General features: G+C 41.4%; 1 protein-coding gene across 3 annotated transcripts in view; it reads right to left on the bottom strand.

Annotated features, from left to right (window-relative positions):
* Positions 1–17,784, bottom strand: part of EMP2 (epithelial membrane protein 2) — a 60,083-nt gene that overhangs the window by 4,907 nt on the left and 37,392 nt on the right. For all 3 annotated transcript variants that reach the window (XM_020972531.2, XM_020972528.2, XM_020972529.2), the window contains 3 exons: positions 8,506–8,632; positions 5,630–5,720; positions 1,898–2,044 (listed from right to left, as the gene is read on the bottom strand). In XM_020972531.2, coding sequence (XP_020828190.1) covers positions 1,898–2,044; positions 5,630–5,720; positions 8,506–8,583 — 316 coding nt within the window. In that variant the 5' untranslated portion in view covers positions 8,584–8,632. The remainder of the gene's footprint in view (positions 1–1,897; positions 2,045–5,629; positions 5,721–8,505; positions 8,633–17,784) is intronic.

Raw genomic sequence — 17,784 nt, forward strand, 5'->3', positions numbered from 1 at the left:
TCCCAGCTCGAACTGTTCTCTCCCTCCTATTTCCCTAGACCATTTTTTTAGCATCCTGTTTCAAATCTAAGATGCGGATGATGCTATAATCTCTCCTTTGTCCCCTCACAGTCTTACTTTGTCATTCACATCTTTCCACATGTCATATTCCCAATTAGAATTTAGGCTCTTGAGGGCAGGGGTTCTGCCTTTCCTGATTTCTGTTTCCTCAGCACCTAGTATCATGCATGTCTTATAAATTCTTTTAAAAAAAATCCAAACCTATAATTTCATTGGTATGAGGAGCTCCCAGTCATATAGACGGTATATGGCAGAGGCAGGATTTGAATGCAGGTCTTTTTTACTCTAAAGCCAACCCTTTTCCCATTATACTTCGTATTATGGTATTTTGCACGTATTATAGTAGACAGTACATTCTAGTTGGCTATTTGTTGAATCTGAAGAACTAATCAAGAATCCATCCCTATAGGACTCCAAATAAGGCTCCCCACTTCTTTCTGATGCTGTTTTTTGCCATTAGTGGAGAAAAAGTCCCGTAACCTTATTCTCAAAAGTGTGATAGATTCATTTGGGCTATACAGAGAATATGACAAAGGCGGACTTGACCACAGATTAGGTCCCTGGGAAGGTAAGAAAGTATGGTTTGGGTCACCAGGAACTATTTTTAAGTGACGGCTAGGGCGTGTGGGACTAAGGAAATTAGTCGTACCCAAGGTGTTAGAATGGGTAGGCATGGCCACGAGACCAATTAATTCAGAATTTAAAAGTACATTTGAGGGATCAAGTGACAGGGGTGACCACAGAAATGCTGGACTCTGGACAGGGAGAGAAGCCTCAAAAAGAGATTAAGAAACAGATATAAGCTTTTCACATAGGGAAGGTTTAATAAATGCCCATAAAGAATGAGAGGGAAACATCACCAGAAGGGAACATAAAACTTCTTCATTCTTTTTCATTTTGAGAAGATTGCTGAATCAGAAAATTGACTTGCGCTGAAGACCACCTGCTGATTTTAGATAGAAATGTGGTCATTTTCTGCCTTGGAGCTAAAAGTTACTGCATGGTATAGGGACGGGATTGTTAACCGTTTTTGTATCATGGACCTTTTTGTCAGTCTTATAAATGAAGGAAATGCTAAATTTCAGTTAGACGTTAGTGAAAACAAAGATGTCTTCAACATCAACAAAACAAAGATGTGAACAAAAAGAAGTTCATCTATCTCCTGAAATCACAGACCCTTTGGAGATCCATGAACCCCAGGGTATAAGGTCTACCCCTAGTATAGTCTAACTAGTTGTACTAATTAAATCAAGCTCCAGAAAAGGGGCAGGCCAGGCGGGAAATACATGTCCTTCATGCCTCTGCTGAAATCTTTCTTTTCCTTCAAGACCCAAGGCTTCTCCATGAAGTCTTCTTGATCTTGCAGCTAAACATTATCCCTTAGTGCTATACCCCTCCTTTACTCTTATTACATTCTCCCTTGCATCATATTTATTCTATGTACCTATCTTATTCCCTTTTTTGTGACTATAAATCTACTTGAGGTCAGAGAATATGTTACTTTTCATCTGTGTGTTCCTAATACCTAGCAAAATGTCCTTTATATAATAGTTAATAAAAATAGTTAATTTTTAAAAAGTGGGGGGAAAGTTCAATGAGAACAAGACAGAAGAAACTGCATTTTTGAAATGGGTCAAGGTCTAGAAAGTTTACACTATTCTGTGAGGCCCCCAATAACCATTGTTCATTGGAACCCATAGTACCCCTCTAGAGATCGATTTCACAGTTAGGTATAAATTTCAACCTCCCATCCTTTCTGTCATCTTTATGACTTATAGAAAGTGGTTTGGCTGGAAATATTGACTGTCTTCCCCTCTCGACCCATCATTCCACTTACATGACAGTAGCTGGATAATTGAAGTTAGAACAAATCTCTCTCCTTGCTTCAGGCGGAAGAGTTGGAGCACAAAGATGAAGAGGGCTATGCAGCAGAGGATGGTGGAGAGGATCATGGAGGCTTGAACAGCTTGTATCGTTGCATAACCTGGGAAGAAGACAAAGGCTACCTCACCACTGGCTCTCTTTCAGCTGGTTGTGGTCCAGCCTTACAAGGCTTAAGTGCAAAATGAGGCTGTCCCTCAGGTTAAAGTGTAAATGTTCTTGGAGAGGATTAACACATCAAGCCTTCATCAATTACCTAGGAACATATTCACTCTGGATTTCTCACCAACCATCTCATTTTTTTTTTATTTTGGGTTTTTTTTTTTCTTTTTGGTGAGGCAGTCGGGGTTAAGTGACTTGCCCAGAGTCACACAGCTAGTAAATGTTAAGTGTCTGAGGCCAGATTTGAACTCCTGATTCCAAGGCCTGAGCTCTATCCACTGTGCCACCTAACTGCCCCAATCTAATTCATTTTTGCTATACCTTCTCCATTCTTCCTGCCTTTGTTCATACAGAATCACATTATATTAGAGCTGGAAGTGACTTTAAAGATCTTCTCATCCACTCTTTTTGTGCATCATAGATCTAGGAGTTCACTGGCTAAGTGTTTAACAGCCAGTTCTCTGTGGAGAAAGATGTACCTCAGGATACGCTTTTAAGTTTAATCTGCACTACTGACATTTTCTCCATCACTAAGAACCTGCAGCCTCGAGGCCACATGTGGCCTTGGGTACAGTCTTTTGACAGAGTTTAAGTTTTACAGAACAAATCCTTTTATTAAGGGGATTTGTTCTGTAAAGTTTAGATTCAGTCACTTGAGGACTGTCAATTGACCGTCAATCAACAAAACAATGATTTATAGTGTTTGCCATTTGCAAGGTGTAAATGCTCACACCGAAAATTTAACAATCAGCTCACAAGGTATTTCTATCAGGTTCCAGCATGCTAATGCATGGACCCCTCTGTAGTCTGGAGTAGCACATGACCCCTTCTCAGAATGTTTTTAAATGCATAAAATGAAATTCATCTGATTACAAAGGAAACCAGTTATAGTGAAATATAGTTAAACAAAAAATATTTTTAAAAGTCCATGGACCTCACTCAGGTGGAGAGCCTCGATATAATCATAATAACAATAATAATAATAGCGAGCATTTATATAGTGCTTTAAGTTTTATAAAGCACTTTACATATATTACCTCTTCCATCTGATCCTTAACAACCCTTTGAAGTAGGTGCTATTATTATCCCCATTTTCAGATATGGAAACTGAGGTTGAAAAAGGTGGTGACTCACCCTGGGCCACACAGATGGCTTCATAGAGCAGTTAGCTAGCATCTTGAGGAAAGGGAGGAATTTTAACAGGTAGAGATATAATAATATACGAGGGGGGCTATTGAGGGAGGGAAGGGTGTTTCAGAAATAGGGGGAAAGCATGGTATTATTTAAAAAGAGTACTGGCCTTTGAGTGAGGTGACCTGGGTTCAAGTTTCAACTCTACCTAGGTGACAAACAAACATTTATTAAGTGCCTGTTTATCTCAAACCTTGGGCAAGTTACTCCATTTTTCTGAGTATCTGTTTCTTTATCTGTAAAATGAAGGAATTGGATTAGGCCAGACTACTTAGACAGGGACAGCTAGGTGGCATAATCAGTGGAGCTCTGGACATGGAATAAGGAAGAATTCTTCTAATATGGTTCTGTCATCAGACATTGTTTTGAAATTGATGGTTCAAGAAAGACTAAGGTTTCTCATTTGGATTAGGCCAAGGACTTCAGACTAATGTACTAATCTAATATTGTTTTGAAACATGTAAAGAGGAAAAGGGGAGGAATTTGAAATTTTGAAAAAAGTGGAAAAGAGTGCACACAGGACTAGGCTATGAACCCAGACAAAGCTGCAGAAAGTCCTGGCGTAATGCTGATGCCCTATGCCAAGTGGTTCCCATTCAGTCTTTCTGAAGAAGTTGGGAGCAAGGAGAATTATGACTACCACTAGGGCTGGCCTTACATGAAAGGCCACTGAGTCCAATATTTCAGGATCTTAAGGTCATTCCTTCTGCCACCTGAAGCACTTCCCCTAGCCAGCTTCCTGCTGCCTCAGATCTTTGTACAGATGTTTTCTGTACACAAATAGAAATCAGATTTAAAATGTAAATACCCTTGGAAGAGGAAATGTTCATACTAAGGGGTCAAATGGCTGATATGTCCCTCCTTTCTCACAGCAGTTTTTAGTAATGTGTCTGAGGGCACAGACCTCGTTAAGGGATAAAGTTGGTGGAGGGGACATGACAGAGGGTAAAAAAGGCTCCCAAAGGGAGGGAGTATGGTACCGGGTAAAGAAAACTGGCTCTCAGGTCACAGGACTTGAGCTTAAGTCGTGCCTCTGATACTTGCTATTAGACAAGACACCTAACTTCTCTGGGCCTCAGTTTGCTCACATGCAAAATGGGAGGGTCACATGAGATGGCTTCTAAGGTCTTTTTCAGCTCTAGCTCTATGAATTTTGATGAAGTATCTTCAGGGCCTTTGAGAACTTCTCCCTTATTATGCAAACTTTGGTCTCACCTTCTGTCTATTCCATTCTGCTCCAGTGTGAGTTTCCTAAGGTAGTCTAGCCTAATGACCAGTATGTCAGAGATGAAGGGGAAGGCCAAGCAACTGAAAATAAAACACAATAGCTCTTTTCAACATAGACCACCCTACAAACAATTTGTTTAATTAGGTACTTACAGAGGGGGCAGCTAGGTGACAATACCAGAGTAACAGGCCCGAAGTCAGGAAGAATCATCTTTGTGAGTTCAAAGCTGGCCTCAGATACTTAATGGCTGTATGACCCTGGTCAAGTCACTTAACTCTTTGCCTCAGTTTCCTCATCTGTAAAATGAGCTGGAGAAGGAAATGGCAAAGCACTCCAGTCTCTTGGCCAAGAAAACCCCACATGGGGTCACAACTGAAAAACAACTGAACAACAAAAACTTAGGGGCAGCATGGAAGAGCATAAAGAGTGTTGGGCTTGGAATCAGGAAAACCTGGGTCCAAGTCCTGCTTCTGAAACTAGCTGTGCTAGTCACCAGGCAAGTCACTCAATGTTCCTAAGCCCCAGTGTATTCATCTATAAAATTGGATAAATTATTTGCAGTGCCTATCCACCATTGATCTGTCATACTACCATATGACCATGGGCAGATCAATTAGCAAGCATGTATTAAGCTCGGGCCATATGCCAAGCACTGTGCTAGCAATGTAAATACAATGTATGAAGCAATCCCTACCTGCAAAGAGCCAGCCTTCTAATACAGGAGACAATGGGGACACATATGCATGTACAGAATAAGTGTAAAAGAATAAATGCAAAATAGCTAAATACAAGATAGTTGGGGGAAGGTTCGGGAAAGGTTGTATATATCTGGATGATGGTGCTTGAGTTGTATTTTAAATAAAGAAAAAGATTCTCTGAAGTGGAGGACGTGAGAAGAGAGTGCACTCCAGGCTTAGGGCCTGGCCAGTGCCAAGGCACAGAGACAGGAGTTATATTAACCTCAACGAACCTCAGTTTCTTCATCTTCTAAATGGGTATACTGACACCCACAGCTCACATCAGATAAAATATGTAAAGGGCTTTACAAACTTTCAAATACTATTCAATGTCAGTTATTATAATTACAAGAAACAGCATAATACTTACCACTAAAGGTGTCATCAATCTCTGTACAGTTAGTGTTGTTTTGACATATTCTCCAGATGTCTGTGTAAAATTCCTCTCCTACCCACCAGGCCTGTAACACACAACAGAAATATAGAAAAGGTTCATGCAGTAAAAGGCATCCTGGGTGATGACATCATGGGGCTGCCCACACATCACCATCCTAATTCAAGTCAAAGGCCTTTGTCCTTCGCTGGTGCTGTTCCCCACCTCCCCCGTGAATGTTAATTGGTCATGTTGTTCATGGGTTTCTCTTTTCCTGAACAACTACTATCCCAGCTCCCAAAGATGGGACTTGGGAGCCCCACTGCATTGTTCTAAGATCAGAAGGGCTTAATCCATATCAGAACTCAGTAACATTAAGCCTTTCACAGTTCCTGGGGCCTTAGGGCACCACCCCTAGTAGTCTGGATAGCTAATTCTGTCAGGATAAAATCCCTGCCTACAGACACATGCTTAGAACAGTTCTCCTTAGTACTTCTGGGAGTCAACAGAAAGAGGCTTGAGACATAGAAATTCCTGATATTATAGAGGCTCAGAAACGTTAAATAACTTGCCCAAGGTCACACAGCCAATTAGTGACAGAAGCAAGACTTGAATTTGCCATAATTTTTATTTCAAGTGACAGTCTTTCTACCCCCAGTACACCATCTATGTCTGGGTGAAGGAGACAGTTGTCTGTCTAGTATAGTTTGAAGCTTTTGAAAGATCTATTACCTATCACAGCCTCAGTTTTCTCATCTGCAAAATGGAGGTAAGAATACTAGCTACTCTACTCCACCTAATGGGCAACTAGGTGGCACAGTAGATAGAGTGTTGGGCCTGGAGTCAGGACAGCTCATCTTCCTGAATTCAAATCTGGCCTCAGACACTTACTAGCTGTGTGACCCTGGGCAAGTCACTTAACTCTATTTGCCTCAGTTTCTTCAAATGTAAAATGAGCTGGAGAAGGAAATGGCAAAGCCTTTCAGTTGCTAAGAAAACCCCAAATGGAGACTCAGACACAACTGAACAACAAAATCATAATTCCAACTGACAAGTTTCTTTTGAGGAAAGTGCTATGCATCAAATATAAATGTGAGCTACTGCTGCCCCTAGACTTGGAATTTCTGGAGGCTTAAAAGTTTTCACCACTATGGCATATGTGTAAATGTAAATTCATCTCACAGGGTGGTTAGGGTCCTGTCCTAAGGGTTGGGAAACAGGCTGAGGATGCAGACTGGCTGGATGAGGGCCTCTTTTGCCCGGGTAAATGGAAACAAGAGGACTGAGACAGTTAGAATGATTTATTGTTGTTATTTGTCCTTCCTTTCCGAAGGAGGACCAATGACATCACAGCATGATGTCTTGACTCATGTGTGACTTAGATTTAGGTGAGGCAGACTTGCACAGATTTGTCAGCCTCCCTCCCCCAGAGTCATCAAAGTCCAGTGGCAAGACAGAAGTTGGGATGGTGGCCTTGGATGCAGTAGATGACCTTGGCAACTTTGATATCTGACCAAGCTCTAAGCACTCCACAGCACCTGCTTCAGCTGCCTTCATAACTATTGAAACACATTGTTCTTATCCATCCATTGCACTAGGAGAGGTCTTCACACGCTTGGGGTAGACACCCCAGTAACTCGGTGATGGGGTTGTGATCTGTCAGTTACCCTCAGCCCAGTTTAGCCCATCTGCCAAGACAGTTTACTACTGTGTGACTGTTGTGCATGCTACAGCTTCTTGGAGCCACAGGTGAGAGTTCAGGGCCTGGTGAAAACCAAAGTTAACTGAGCAGTCCTGAAAAGGATTCGGCAGCCCTCAAACCAGAGGTGCTACCTCCCTGAACACCCACACACCCCTTATTACTATCTATAAGGGCAGTTCCTGACTCCAAAGGAATTCTACCAACCCTTATGTTTAGTCTTATCTGCTTACCCCAAGCTTGGTACACTCATAAAAGCCTCTAGCTTCCTTCATCTATCTCAAGATGCCATCCCACAGTCTCCTAACATCTGTGGGCCATCCAGAAGCGGTCAGCTGCTTGGATGAGCTGATTTCCTGGGATTCAACTACTACTTTTGTTTCTCTGGTTTTCTTTGCACCAGGCCAGGGTGGAAGTGCCAGGAAGATGAAAAGCACACACATTTTGTATGAGTGTGTATATTAGTGCATTGTATAGTATTGTCGGGCAGCTAGGTGGTGCAGTGGGTAGAGTACAGGGCCTTGAGTCAGAACTTTTCCAGAGTTTGAATCTGGCTTCAGACACTTACTGGCTATGTGACCATGGGCAAATCACTTAACTCTCTTTGCCTCAGTTTTCTCATCTCTAAAATGAGCTAGAGAAAGGAAATGGCAAAGTACTCCAGTATCTTTGCCAAGAAAACCCCAAATGGGGTCATGAAGAGCCAGACAGGACTGGAAACAACTCAATGACAACACTATCGTCCAATATAAACCACTTGGATTCCCTGAATGTGACTAGCTAAGTTGGGCAGCTTTTCATTTGGACCAAGACAGGAGGAAAAACTCATGAATGAGCCATTTCTGGGAAAGATAGGCTGAGGCAGAGTGCCCCAGGGAAAGTCTTTGGCTAAGAGGGGGCAACATGAGGACACTGGGGTGCCTCTGGAGCAAAGAGGTGGATTCCTGAAACAAATTATTGTCACTTTGTTCTTCTGCCCAAGACTCTCCCCAAGACTTGTCATACTTATCCTGTAACTAGGAAGGATAAGCAAATGGACACCTACATAAAAGGGGATTTCTTACTCAAGTGGGAGGTTGCTAAGACCCCTCCTGAGTCTAAATTCTATGAGTCTGTAATTCTGGCGTTCTATGAGTGTAGTTGTGAGGTTAGAGCACGGGGGAAAGGAACTTACATTGTCGATGGTGGCGATGAACAGCAGTGCTGCCGAGGTGATATGAAACACGATGATGAAAGCCAGAAGCACCAACATTCTCACAGTGAGGGTGGGGAAGGAGAGCCCCTTCAAAATCAAGGTAAAGCTGTTCAAACAAAGCAAACAAATCCAAGTCCATAAACACTCTTTTTTTCATATATAAGATTCTTTCACACACCTCTTGCCTCTCCACAGAGCAGGAGGAACTAGAATCTATAAATGCTGTTAGATGCCGTCATTTTTTTTTTTTGGCAAGGCAATTGGGGTTAAGTGACTTGCCCAGGGTCACACAGCTAGTACGTGTCAAGTATCTGGTTCTGAGACCAGATTTGAACTCAGGTCCTCCTGACTCCAGGGCCAGTGCTCTATCCACTGTGCTACCTAGCTGTCTCGATGCCATCATTTTTTAAATCAGTTTTGCATAATCATTTTTATTCATTAAAAAGGACAGTTTGGTGTGATACAGGATGTGTTCATTAGGAGACAATTCCTAGTATAAAAACAAAGGCATTGAAGAAAACTTTTAAAAACTTAGAATACAAAAACTCTTTCAGTGGGATTGTGAGCAACCAGCCCTTCTGTATCTTGTATTTCTTAATGTTTTGTATTTAAATATTTTGTATTTCCTAAGCTAGAAATTCCCCACAAGAAAGATGCTTATAATTAAACCAATCTCCCAATTGTTGCTCATGGACAAGACCATTTAAATATTTAGACTTAGAATTGTTGCTCATCCTTTGTTCTCGAAGAGGACCAATGACATCAGGAGGGTGATGTCTTGACTTGCAAGTGAATTGGATTTTAGTGAGGCAGGGCTGTGCAAAGTCATCAGCCTCACTCTCTCCTCCAGAATCATCGGCATTCAGTAGCAAGACATAGGTCAGGGCAATTGGCGATGGCCTGGATGCAGTGGGGTCCTTGGCCTTTTTAAGCTAAGGTCTTTCTCAGGTCCCATTGTCCCAGACAGTGCCCATTCAGTAGTTAAAGGCTAGGTAAGAATTCTTAGACTTAGAAATGTGTCACATCACTCCAGATTTACAAGCACCACAAAAACAGTAGGCCACCATCCAAAGAGAGATAAGGCTGCTGCTGATGTACCTCCTTAATGTCCATCTGGCAGGCATATGCCTTGGTTTACTTTTCTAGGCATAGGGATATAGTCTTTATCTATTCACTCATGCTCTCTCACTCAATTCCCCTTGTGGCCTGTGACACACCTCCATATGACAGAAGTCCAGAGTTAAGGATACTGTCCTTGCTCAGGAAATAAAATAAGCCTCAGATGCTCTGTATATTAATCATCGGTTGGCTAACTACCAATAGTCAGGGTAGGAAATTCCTCCATTGGATATGACCTGAACTACTGTGCATTCCTCCTTTGTAGGATACAACGGTTTGGTTAACAGTCACTCATCTTTCAAAATTATAAAAAGTCCTTTCCTGAGAAAAAGTTTTAGAACAAGCTACCATGCAAAACGCCCAATGAGATATAGGGCTAGCCCTGATGAAAAAGGCTCTTGGGTCAGCTGCCATCATGTTGAATGCCAAATTCCTAAATGAGGAATTTGGTAAGGCAAACTGCCAGCTTAAGAGGCCATGGTAACTCGAGCACCCCACACAAAGGAAAACCCTAGTCTATGTGACGATGAAAACGATTTTTCAAGGAAAGAGCTCTCTTCTCCTTCTTTCAAGCTATTAAATATGGAAATGAAAAAGTCAACATCCTCCATAAGACTGAATGCATGTGGGTATCAAACCTAAACAGAGATAACAGGAGATAAAATCCCATCAATAATGTACCTGACAGAGTGCCAAGTGTCAGAAGATATGATTGAATTTTCATTTGTCTGTCATTGTGTTACATTTCTGGCAGTCTGCCTGGCAAGGTGTGAATACCAATGGAGAAGGGAAACTGAAGGCAAGAAAGTGACTAATTCTACCCCACATACTGCTGCTAGGTTCAAGAGTATGAGCATCCTTTTCATCCTATTATTCCTTGATCAAAAATCTTCAGTGGCTCTCTCACTAATTATAGGAAATTGATGTGAAATTTCCTAGCTTAGCATTCATAGCTCCTCACAATCTGGCCTCACCAGGTCTTTTACCTCCTGCTGCACCCTTAGAGCCACCATAGGTAAGAGTTCAGGGCCTGAAGGTGGGAAGACCTGAGACACTTAACTAGCCATGTCACCCCAGGTAAGTCATTTAACCTGTCTGCCTCAGTTTCCTCAACTGAAAATGAAGATAATAATAGCATCTACCTCTTAGGGTTGTGAGGATCAAATGAGATCCAGTACTTAGCACAGTGACTGGCACATAATAGGTGCTTAATAAACATTTATGTCCTTCCCTTCCCTTCCCTCCCCCTATACAAACCTTCCACTCCAGCTTCTACTCATTGTGACTGTACTCTAACATTTGCCATTACTTTAAGGTCAGGGTTCTCAACCTTTTCTCACCAACTTTTTCCTGAATTTTCAATAGACCTTCCATGACTCCTATTCACCATGAAAGGAGTTTGCCACATATACACACATAAGAAATAAAATACAAAATTAATTTTCTGTAAAGAAAACCTTATTTGGTACATAATATTTTTAGTATCATGAATGAATGAATAAAATTGTTAAATGTTTAATTTGTGCCAAACACCATGTTAAGTCCTGGGGATACACAGAGAGAAAAATAGATGGTCTTTGCTCTGTCATAAAGTTGTTCTCTCCCCAGTCCTCAACTTTTTTCACTGACACTATTGCTTTTATGCTAATTCAGTAGGATAAGATAGTTATATACAAAAACTCCCTATGTCCCTTGAAAAACTTCTCATAGCCTTGAGAGTCCATGTCCCCCAGGCTGGGAACCCAGGCTATGAAGTTTGGGTTTGAGCTTCTAAGCCCTATTGAGGTTATTTCCTCCCAGAAACTATGCCTGCATTTAGGGTGGTTGTCACCAAGTGGTGTCTTGAGACATGTTACCCTAGAGCAACCACTTAAACTCACTCTAAGTGTACCGATTATGAAGAAAAAGACCAGTGAGGTATCTAGTAAATGACTGCATTTCTAAGATGTAAAAATATGACCCTGTCAAAACTCATCATAATTTAAGATATATTATGAAAGAATTTTCTGATAAATTAAAAAATGTTGGTGCAAACAAGGACATTTGCAAGGCTCCTTGAATGACCCCAAACTTCTCCCTGAAACAAAAGCCCAACTTTTTAATACCTATATTCAACCAATGTTGTGGAGTAGCTCCAAATGTATCCCTCAGAGGGCAGCAAAGAGGTACATGGCTATATGCAAATGTAAGAGACAAAGAATTATGAAAGAGAAACAGCGTAAAAGATGCCATTCAGGAAATGTGTGATCAAAAAAGAAGATGGGCTGGTCATGTAGCAATAGCAAGGATTACCGATGGACATTTCATTGAGTTCCATTAGTATCCACACAAAGGTGGCAGAAATACAATGAAAGCTTCTTAAAAGCAGGAATTCTTCTTCCCTTCCTTCCTTTCTTTCTTTCTTTCTTTTTTTTTTGTATTTGTAACCTCAGCATCTAATACAAAGTAATTGTTTCTTTTCTTTTCCTTTTCTTTTTTTCTTTTTTTTTTTTTTGGCGAAGCAATTGGGGTTAAGTGACTTGCCCAGAATCATACAGGTAGTAGATGTCAAGTGTCTGAGGCCAGATTTGAACTCAGGTCCTCCTGACTCCAGGGCCAGTACTCAATCTACTGCGCCACCTAGCTGCCCCTACAAAGTTGGTATTTCATGAATGCTTGTCAGTTGACTATTATTTGAAAGCCCCCAACACATTGGGTGGACCCTCTGCAGCAAATTTATGGAAAAATAGAGACAAGAGTCACATACTATGGTCAGCTATGCAAGGGTTGTGATCAGCATTCAAATGAACAAGTTCATGGGCCATTGGTATATTTGTATATTCTGAGTACAGATACCTAAGTTAACTTGTAAGTTAAACACATTTTCCTGCTAAACTCTAAATGTTTTAAATTACTATTTAATGCGGATTCCTTGAAAACGAGGTAGAACTCATCCCGAATCTTTCCTTAAAACCAAGAACCTTCCAAGGTACCTATGTTGCTTATAGTAGTCCCTGTACTACCCTAGATTTTGGTTTGGCTGGGCATCAAATCTTTTAATTATTTTCTTTAATTACCTTAACCGGAACCTCATCTGTGCCTGTATCTCCCTCCCAGAGGGACCGGAACTCCCTGCACCTTCTTTTTTAATGGGGGAGAATTAGAAGAGGAAGGTCTCCCTCCTGGCTTGACAGAGATTCATAGAACTATAGAACTGTTGTTGTTGCTTCCTCATTTTCCAAGAGGACCAGTGACATTACAGGGTGATGTCTTGACTTGTGCATGAATTAGATTTAAGTGAGGCAGACCTGAGCAAAGTTGTCAGCCTCACTCTCTAGAATGTGAGTGTTGGAAAGGCTCCTAGGGCTCATCTAAAGCCAACCCTCTCATTTTACAAATGAAATCAAGGCCCAGAGAGATGAATTAACTTGCTCAAGGGCACACAATTCATGAGTGGCAAAACCAGGACTAGAACCCAGATCTTTTGACCCTTAGCACAATCATCTTTCCACTATGTGATGCCTTGGTTTCTTTCTGTGCCAAGACTCTGAATACTCTCTGTTCCTTGTGGCCAACAGAGAAGAGGAGGAAAAAATCATGGGATTACATATCGCATTTTTATATATACCGCATTACTGTCTTTTTTCCAGTCAGGAGAGAATTTTCTTGATAGCCAAGTTTCCTAATTATTCACTCCCCTTCCTGTAAAACTCACCCTTTGTAGGCCAGTTATTTTGAACAGAATGGTTAAAAACTAGTCTTTCATCAGTTCGGTAGTAGCTTCCAAGCTTCTTCAGAAGGCATGCTAATTCCTTTGCAAATAAAACCACATGGGAGAAAGGGGGGAAAGCTTCCTATTTGAATTATACAGTGGTTTCCTCAACACCCTCAAATATCCCACATACAATTTCCAACATCCCTGTCATTCTTCCCACTGTTCCCCCTGCCTGGAGCACCCATCTGCTTCTCTTTCTTGGTCCAAACCCTACCCATCCTTCAAATCCAAGAGCAAGTCATACTTTCTCCATGAAAGATTCCAGGTCCACTACAACTCACAGTGCTTTCTCCTACCTCTGAATTCCTAGGCTGCTGAATTTTGGTACCACTCATTTGGAACTTGACCACATATAGCAATCCGTCAGTGTTTCCTTCTGCCGTGGAGGTGACCCTTGGTTCTTAAAGCCTATGCTGACAAATCCCAGACTCTCACAAGGTCCTCCTAGCAAGCTGAAGCTTTGAGTGCCAGCCCAGTGACCGTGTGCCAGCTCTGAGAGGCTCATCACCAGAAGAAGCAGAGGAGTCAAAAAGTTTGGATTGGCTCCCTGTCATCTCCAGGATCTAATATCAACTCCTCTATTTGACATTTAAAGACCTTCAGAATCTGGTTTCAACCCACAACCTTATTACATACTAATCCTCTTTATATACTCATCAGTCTAACAAATTTTTCTTCTTCTTGCTTCTCACACAAAATCCATCTCTCATCCCTATGCCTTTACCGAGGTTATTCCCCATTCCTGGAATGCCATCCCTCCTCATGTCCACCTCTTAGAATCCCTAGTTTCCTTCAAAATTTTGCTCAAGAGTTGTCTTTGCCCCCTTCCCCAGCAGCTGGTGCTCTCTCTCCAAACAGTATATTTTGTACGTATTTATTTTGTACCTACTTATTTGTATATACATTGTTTTCTCCTCATACACTATAATAATAAAAAACCATATTATAACATGATACGTTATTGTTATTACCATTGAGTCATTTCAGCTGAGTCTGACTCTTCATGATCCCATTTAGGGTTTTCTTGGCAAAGCTACTAGAGTGGTTTACTATTTCCTTCTCCAGCTCATTTGACAGATCAGAAAACTGAGGTCCAGAGAAGGAGAAAATTTTGCCCAAGCTAGTTATTAGAAAGCCCAGCATTCTTTCTACCATACCACACAGCCTCTCCAAAGATCAGAGGACCTGGGGGCAGCTAGATGGCCAGTGGATAGAGCACCAGCCCTGGAGTCAGGAGGACCTGAGTTCAAATCCAGTCTCAGACCAGACATTTGACACTTACTAGCTGTGTGACCCTGGACAAGTCACTTAACCCCAATTGCCTCACCCCCCCCCCAAATATCATAAGACCTTAGACCTAGAGTTGGAAGGGACCTCAGAGATAACCTAGTCCTGACTCCTCATTTTGCACATAAAGAAACTGAGACCCAGAGAGGTCAGGTGATTTGCCCAAGGCCAAAAAGCATCAGTGATAGGATTTGAACTCAGGTTCTCTGATTCCAGAGAACAGACATCTCTAGGTGGTGAAGCAGATAGCTCACTAGGCCTATAATTAGGAAAATCTGAGTTCAAATCCATCCTCAGACACTTACTAGCTGTGTGACCCTGGACAAGTCGCATAACCTCTCTTTGCCTCAACTGTAAAATGAGGATAACAATAGCGCTTATCTCTCAAGGTTGTTGTAAGAATCAAACGAGATAATGTTTATAAAGTGCTTAGTACCTGGCACACTGTAGGTGCTATATAAATGCTTATTCTTTTCTCTCCTCCCAGAGCCAGTGTACTTCCTACTTGGTCTCAATATTAGGTATTGCTAACGTAGTATTAGGAATATATATTAGGAATAAAGATAATATATTACCTTTAATCCAAATATGTAATATATCTATTCAAATCATAATGAATTTTCTTCTCCAAACTTGTTTCAAGGTCCTCACAAGAAGTTCTAAATAATTATATGCAGCCCTACACACATGGATTGGTCCCATCTGCTTCAGACATTTGCCATTCTGAATACAGGGCACTGGACCAGGTGACTTTTCTAGGTCTAGCTCCAGAAGTCCCAACCGATCCTGTGCGTCGCCATTCTGCGACTCATAGAACTGCTTTTGGTGCGGATCTAATGGTTTCCTCAGCAAAACAACATCACTGGAGCACATTGCTTTCCGTAGTACCCAAGCACGCTCAATTACTGTCACCTTCCATGTGCAGCCTCAGCAAGAGAACAAGTCAGTCACAGAGGTGGGAAATGTAGAACAATGTTCAGGATGCCATCTAGCAAAGAGGATTAAGATTTAATTAGCTTTGATTAATGAATGAAAGTCAATTCCTCCAGGTGCTCTTCAGTAGCATTCTTTAGAGCTCTCTATAGTTCTGTTCTATTTAACATGTTTTTAACAGTGACTTGGACGACGACAGGGAGGGTGTGCTTGTTAGAGTTTTGGAAGGCATGAAACTAGCAGGGAGAGCTAATCAGTGGATGAAAGGATGAGGATCCAAAAAAAGATCTCAGTGAGATAGAAGAGTGGATCCAGTCTAGAGGAGAGGGACTGAACCTACAATTTAATCACTATAGGGAACTCACAGGTGAGGAAACTCCCTCTACCAAGGCAGGTTGGCACCTTCTTTTCAACTCATAGTCTGAGAGAGTTGCCTAGAGCGTTGAGAAGTTAAGGGACTTGCCTAGGGTCACACGTGTCGATGTGTCAGAGGCAAGACTTGAACCTGGGGTCCTCCTAACTTTGAGGCCAGATCTTTATCCACTATGACAATCTAACATGATGAGATATAATGGGAATAAATATAAGCCCTGCTCTCAGTACAACAGAGGGCAGCCTTTCTTTTTTTATATATTTAGTTTTTCTTTTGTTCATATATCACGGTCATTTGCAAATCTAGCCTATCCCCTTCTCCAATTCAGATAGCCATATCTTTTAACAGAGATAAAGAAAGAATGAAAAAAGCAGTTCAGTATGATTAATCAGGGCACCTAAGTGGTGCAGTGGGATAGAACATTGGGCCTAGAGTTAGAAAGTTCTGTTGTTCTTCAGTCATTCAATCGTGTCCAACTCTTCACGATCCATGGACCATGGTGTGCCACTTCTTTCTCTCTTCCACTATCTCTCGAAGGCTAAAGTTCATACTTGTTGCTTCCGTGACACTGTCTATCCGTCTCCTCCTCTGCCATCCCATTTTCCTTTTGCCTTCAATCTTTCCCAACATCAGGGTCTTTTCCAATGAGCCCTGTCTTCTCATTACGTGTCCAAAGAAAGTATTTAAGCTTCAGCTTAAGTATTTGATGTTCCAGTGAATAGCATGAATTAATTTCTCTAAGTATTTGACTGATTTGACCTCCTTGCTGTCCAAGAGACTCTCAAAAGTCTTCTCCATCACCACAATTCAAAAGCATTGATTTGGGGGCACTCAGCTTTCTTTATAGTTAGGAAAGAGAGAATTAGGAAGGCCAGATACTTATTAAGCGATCCTGGGCAAACCCTGTTTGCCTCAGTTCCTCAGCTGTAAAATGATCTGGAGAAGGAAATGACAAAGCACTCCAACTTCTTTGCCAAGAAAATCCCAAATAGAGTCATGAAGAGTTGGGCATGACTAAAACAACTGAACTAAAACAATGTAACTAAGCAACCATATCTGACGGTACAAGAAATATTCTTTACATTTAGCTCTCCACCTTGCAACAGTGAGTGTATTTACTCAACCCTTCTCCAAGACCAGCCTTGGTCATTTTAATTACACAGCATTCAGTTTCATCTTTTTTTTATTGTCTTTCTATTGACATTGTAGTAGTCATTATATACATACATATATATATATATATATATATATATATATATATATATATATAGTTTTCCTGGTTCTGCTCATATCATGTTGCATCTTTCCCATCTTCTTACGTATTAGTCCAATTCATACACTCTACAGTCTAGTCATACGTGCCATACTGAGACCACTGGTGGCACAGTGGATAGGGTGATGAGGCTGTAGTCAGGAAGACCTGAGATCAAATCTGGCCTAGGACACTAGCTGTATGACCCCTTCACCTACCTCACAAGATTGTTACAATGATCAAATGAGACGGTAATTGCAAAAGCACTTAGTACAGTGCCTGACACATAGTAGGCACTATGTAAATGCTTATTCCTTTCCCCTACTTGCTGCTCCTTATGCATGATGCTCAACTCCCTTCTTCATACCTTTGTACTTAGCTGTCTTCTATGTCTGAAATGCTCTCTCTCTTAACATCCACTTCTTCCCTGGCTTCCTGCAAGACCTGGTTAGAATGCTTTCTTCTGCAGGAGGCTTTTGCTGGGCCCCCAGTGGCTAGCATATTCTCCTATAAGGCTGTTAGTGTTCTTCAGTCATGTCC

This window comes from Phascolarctos cinereus, unplaced genomic scaffold, assembly GCF_003287225.1.
Source record: "Phascolarctos cinereus isolate Bilbo 61053 unplaced genomic scaffold, phaCin_HiC Scaffold_4;HRSCAF=312, whole genome shotgun sequence".
In the NCBI taxonomy this organism is placed as follows: Eukaryota; Metazoa; Chordata; class Mammalia; order Diprotodontia; family Phascolarctidae; genus Phascolarctos; species Phascolarctos cinereus.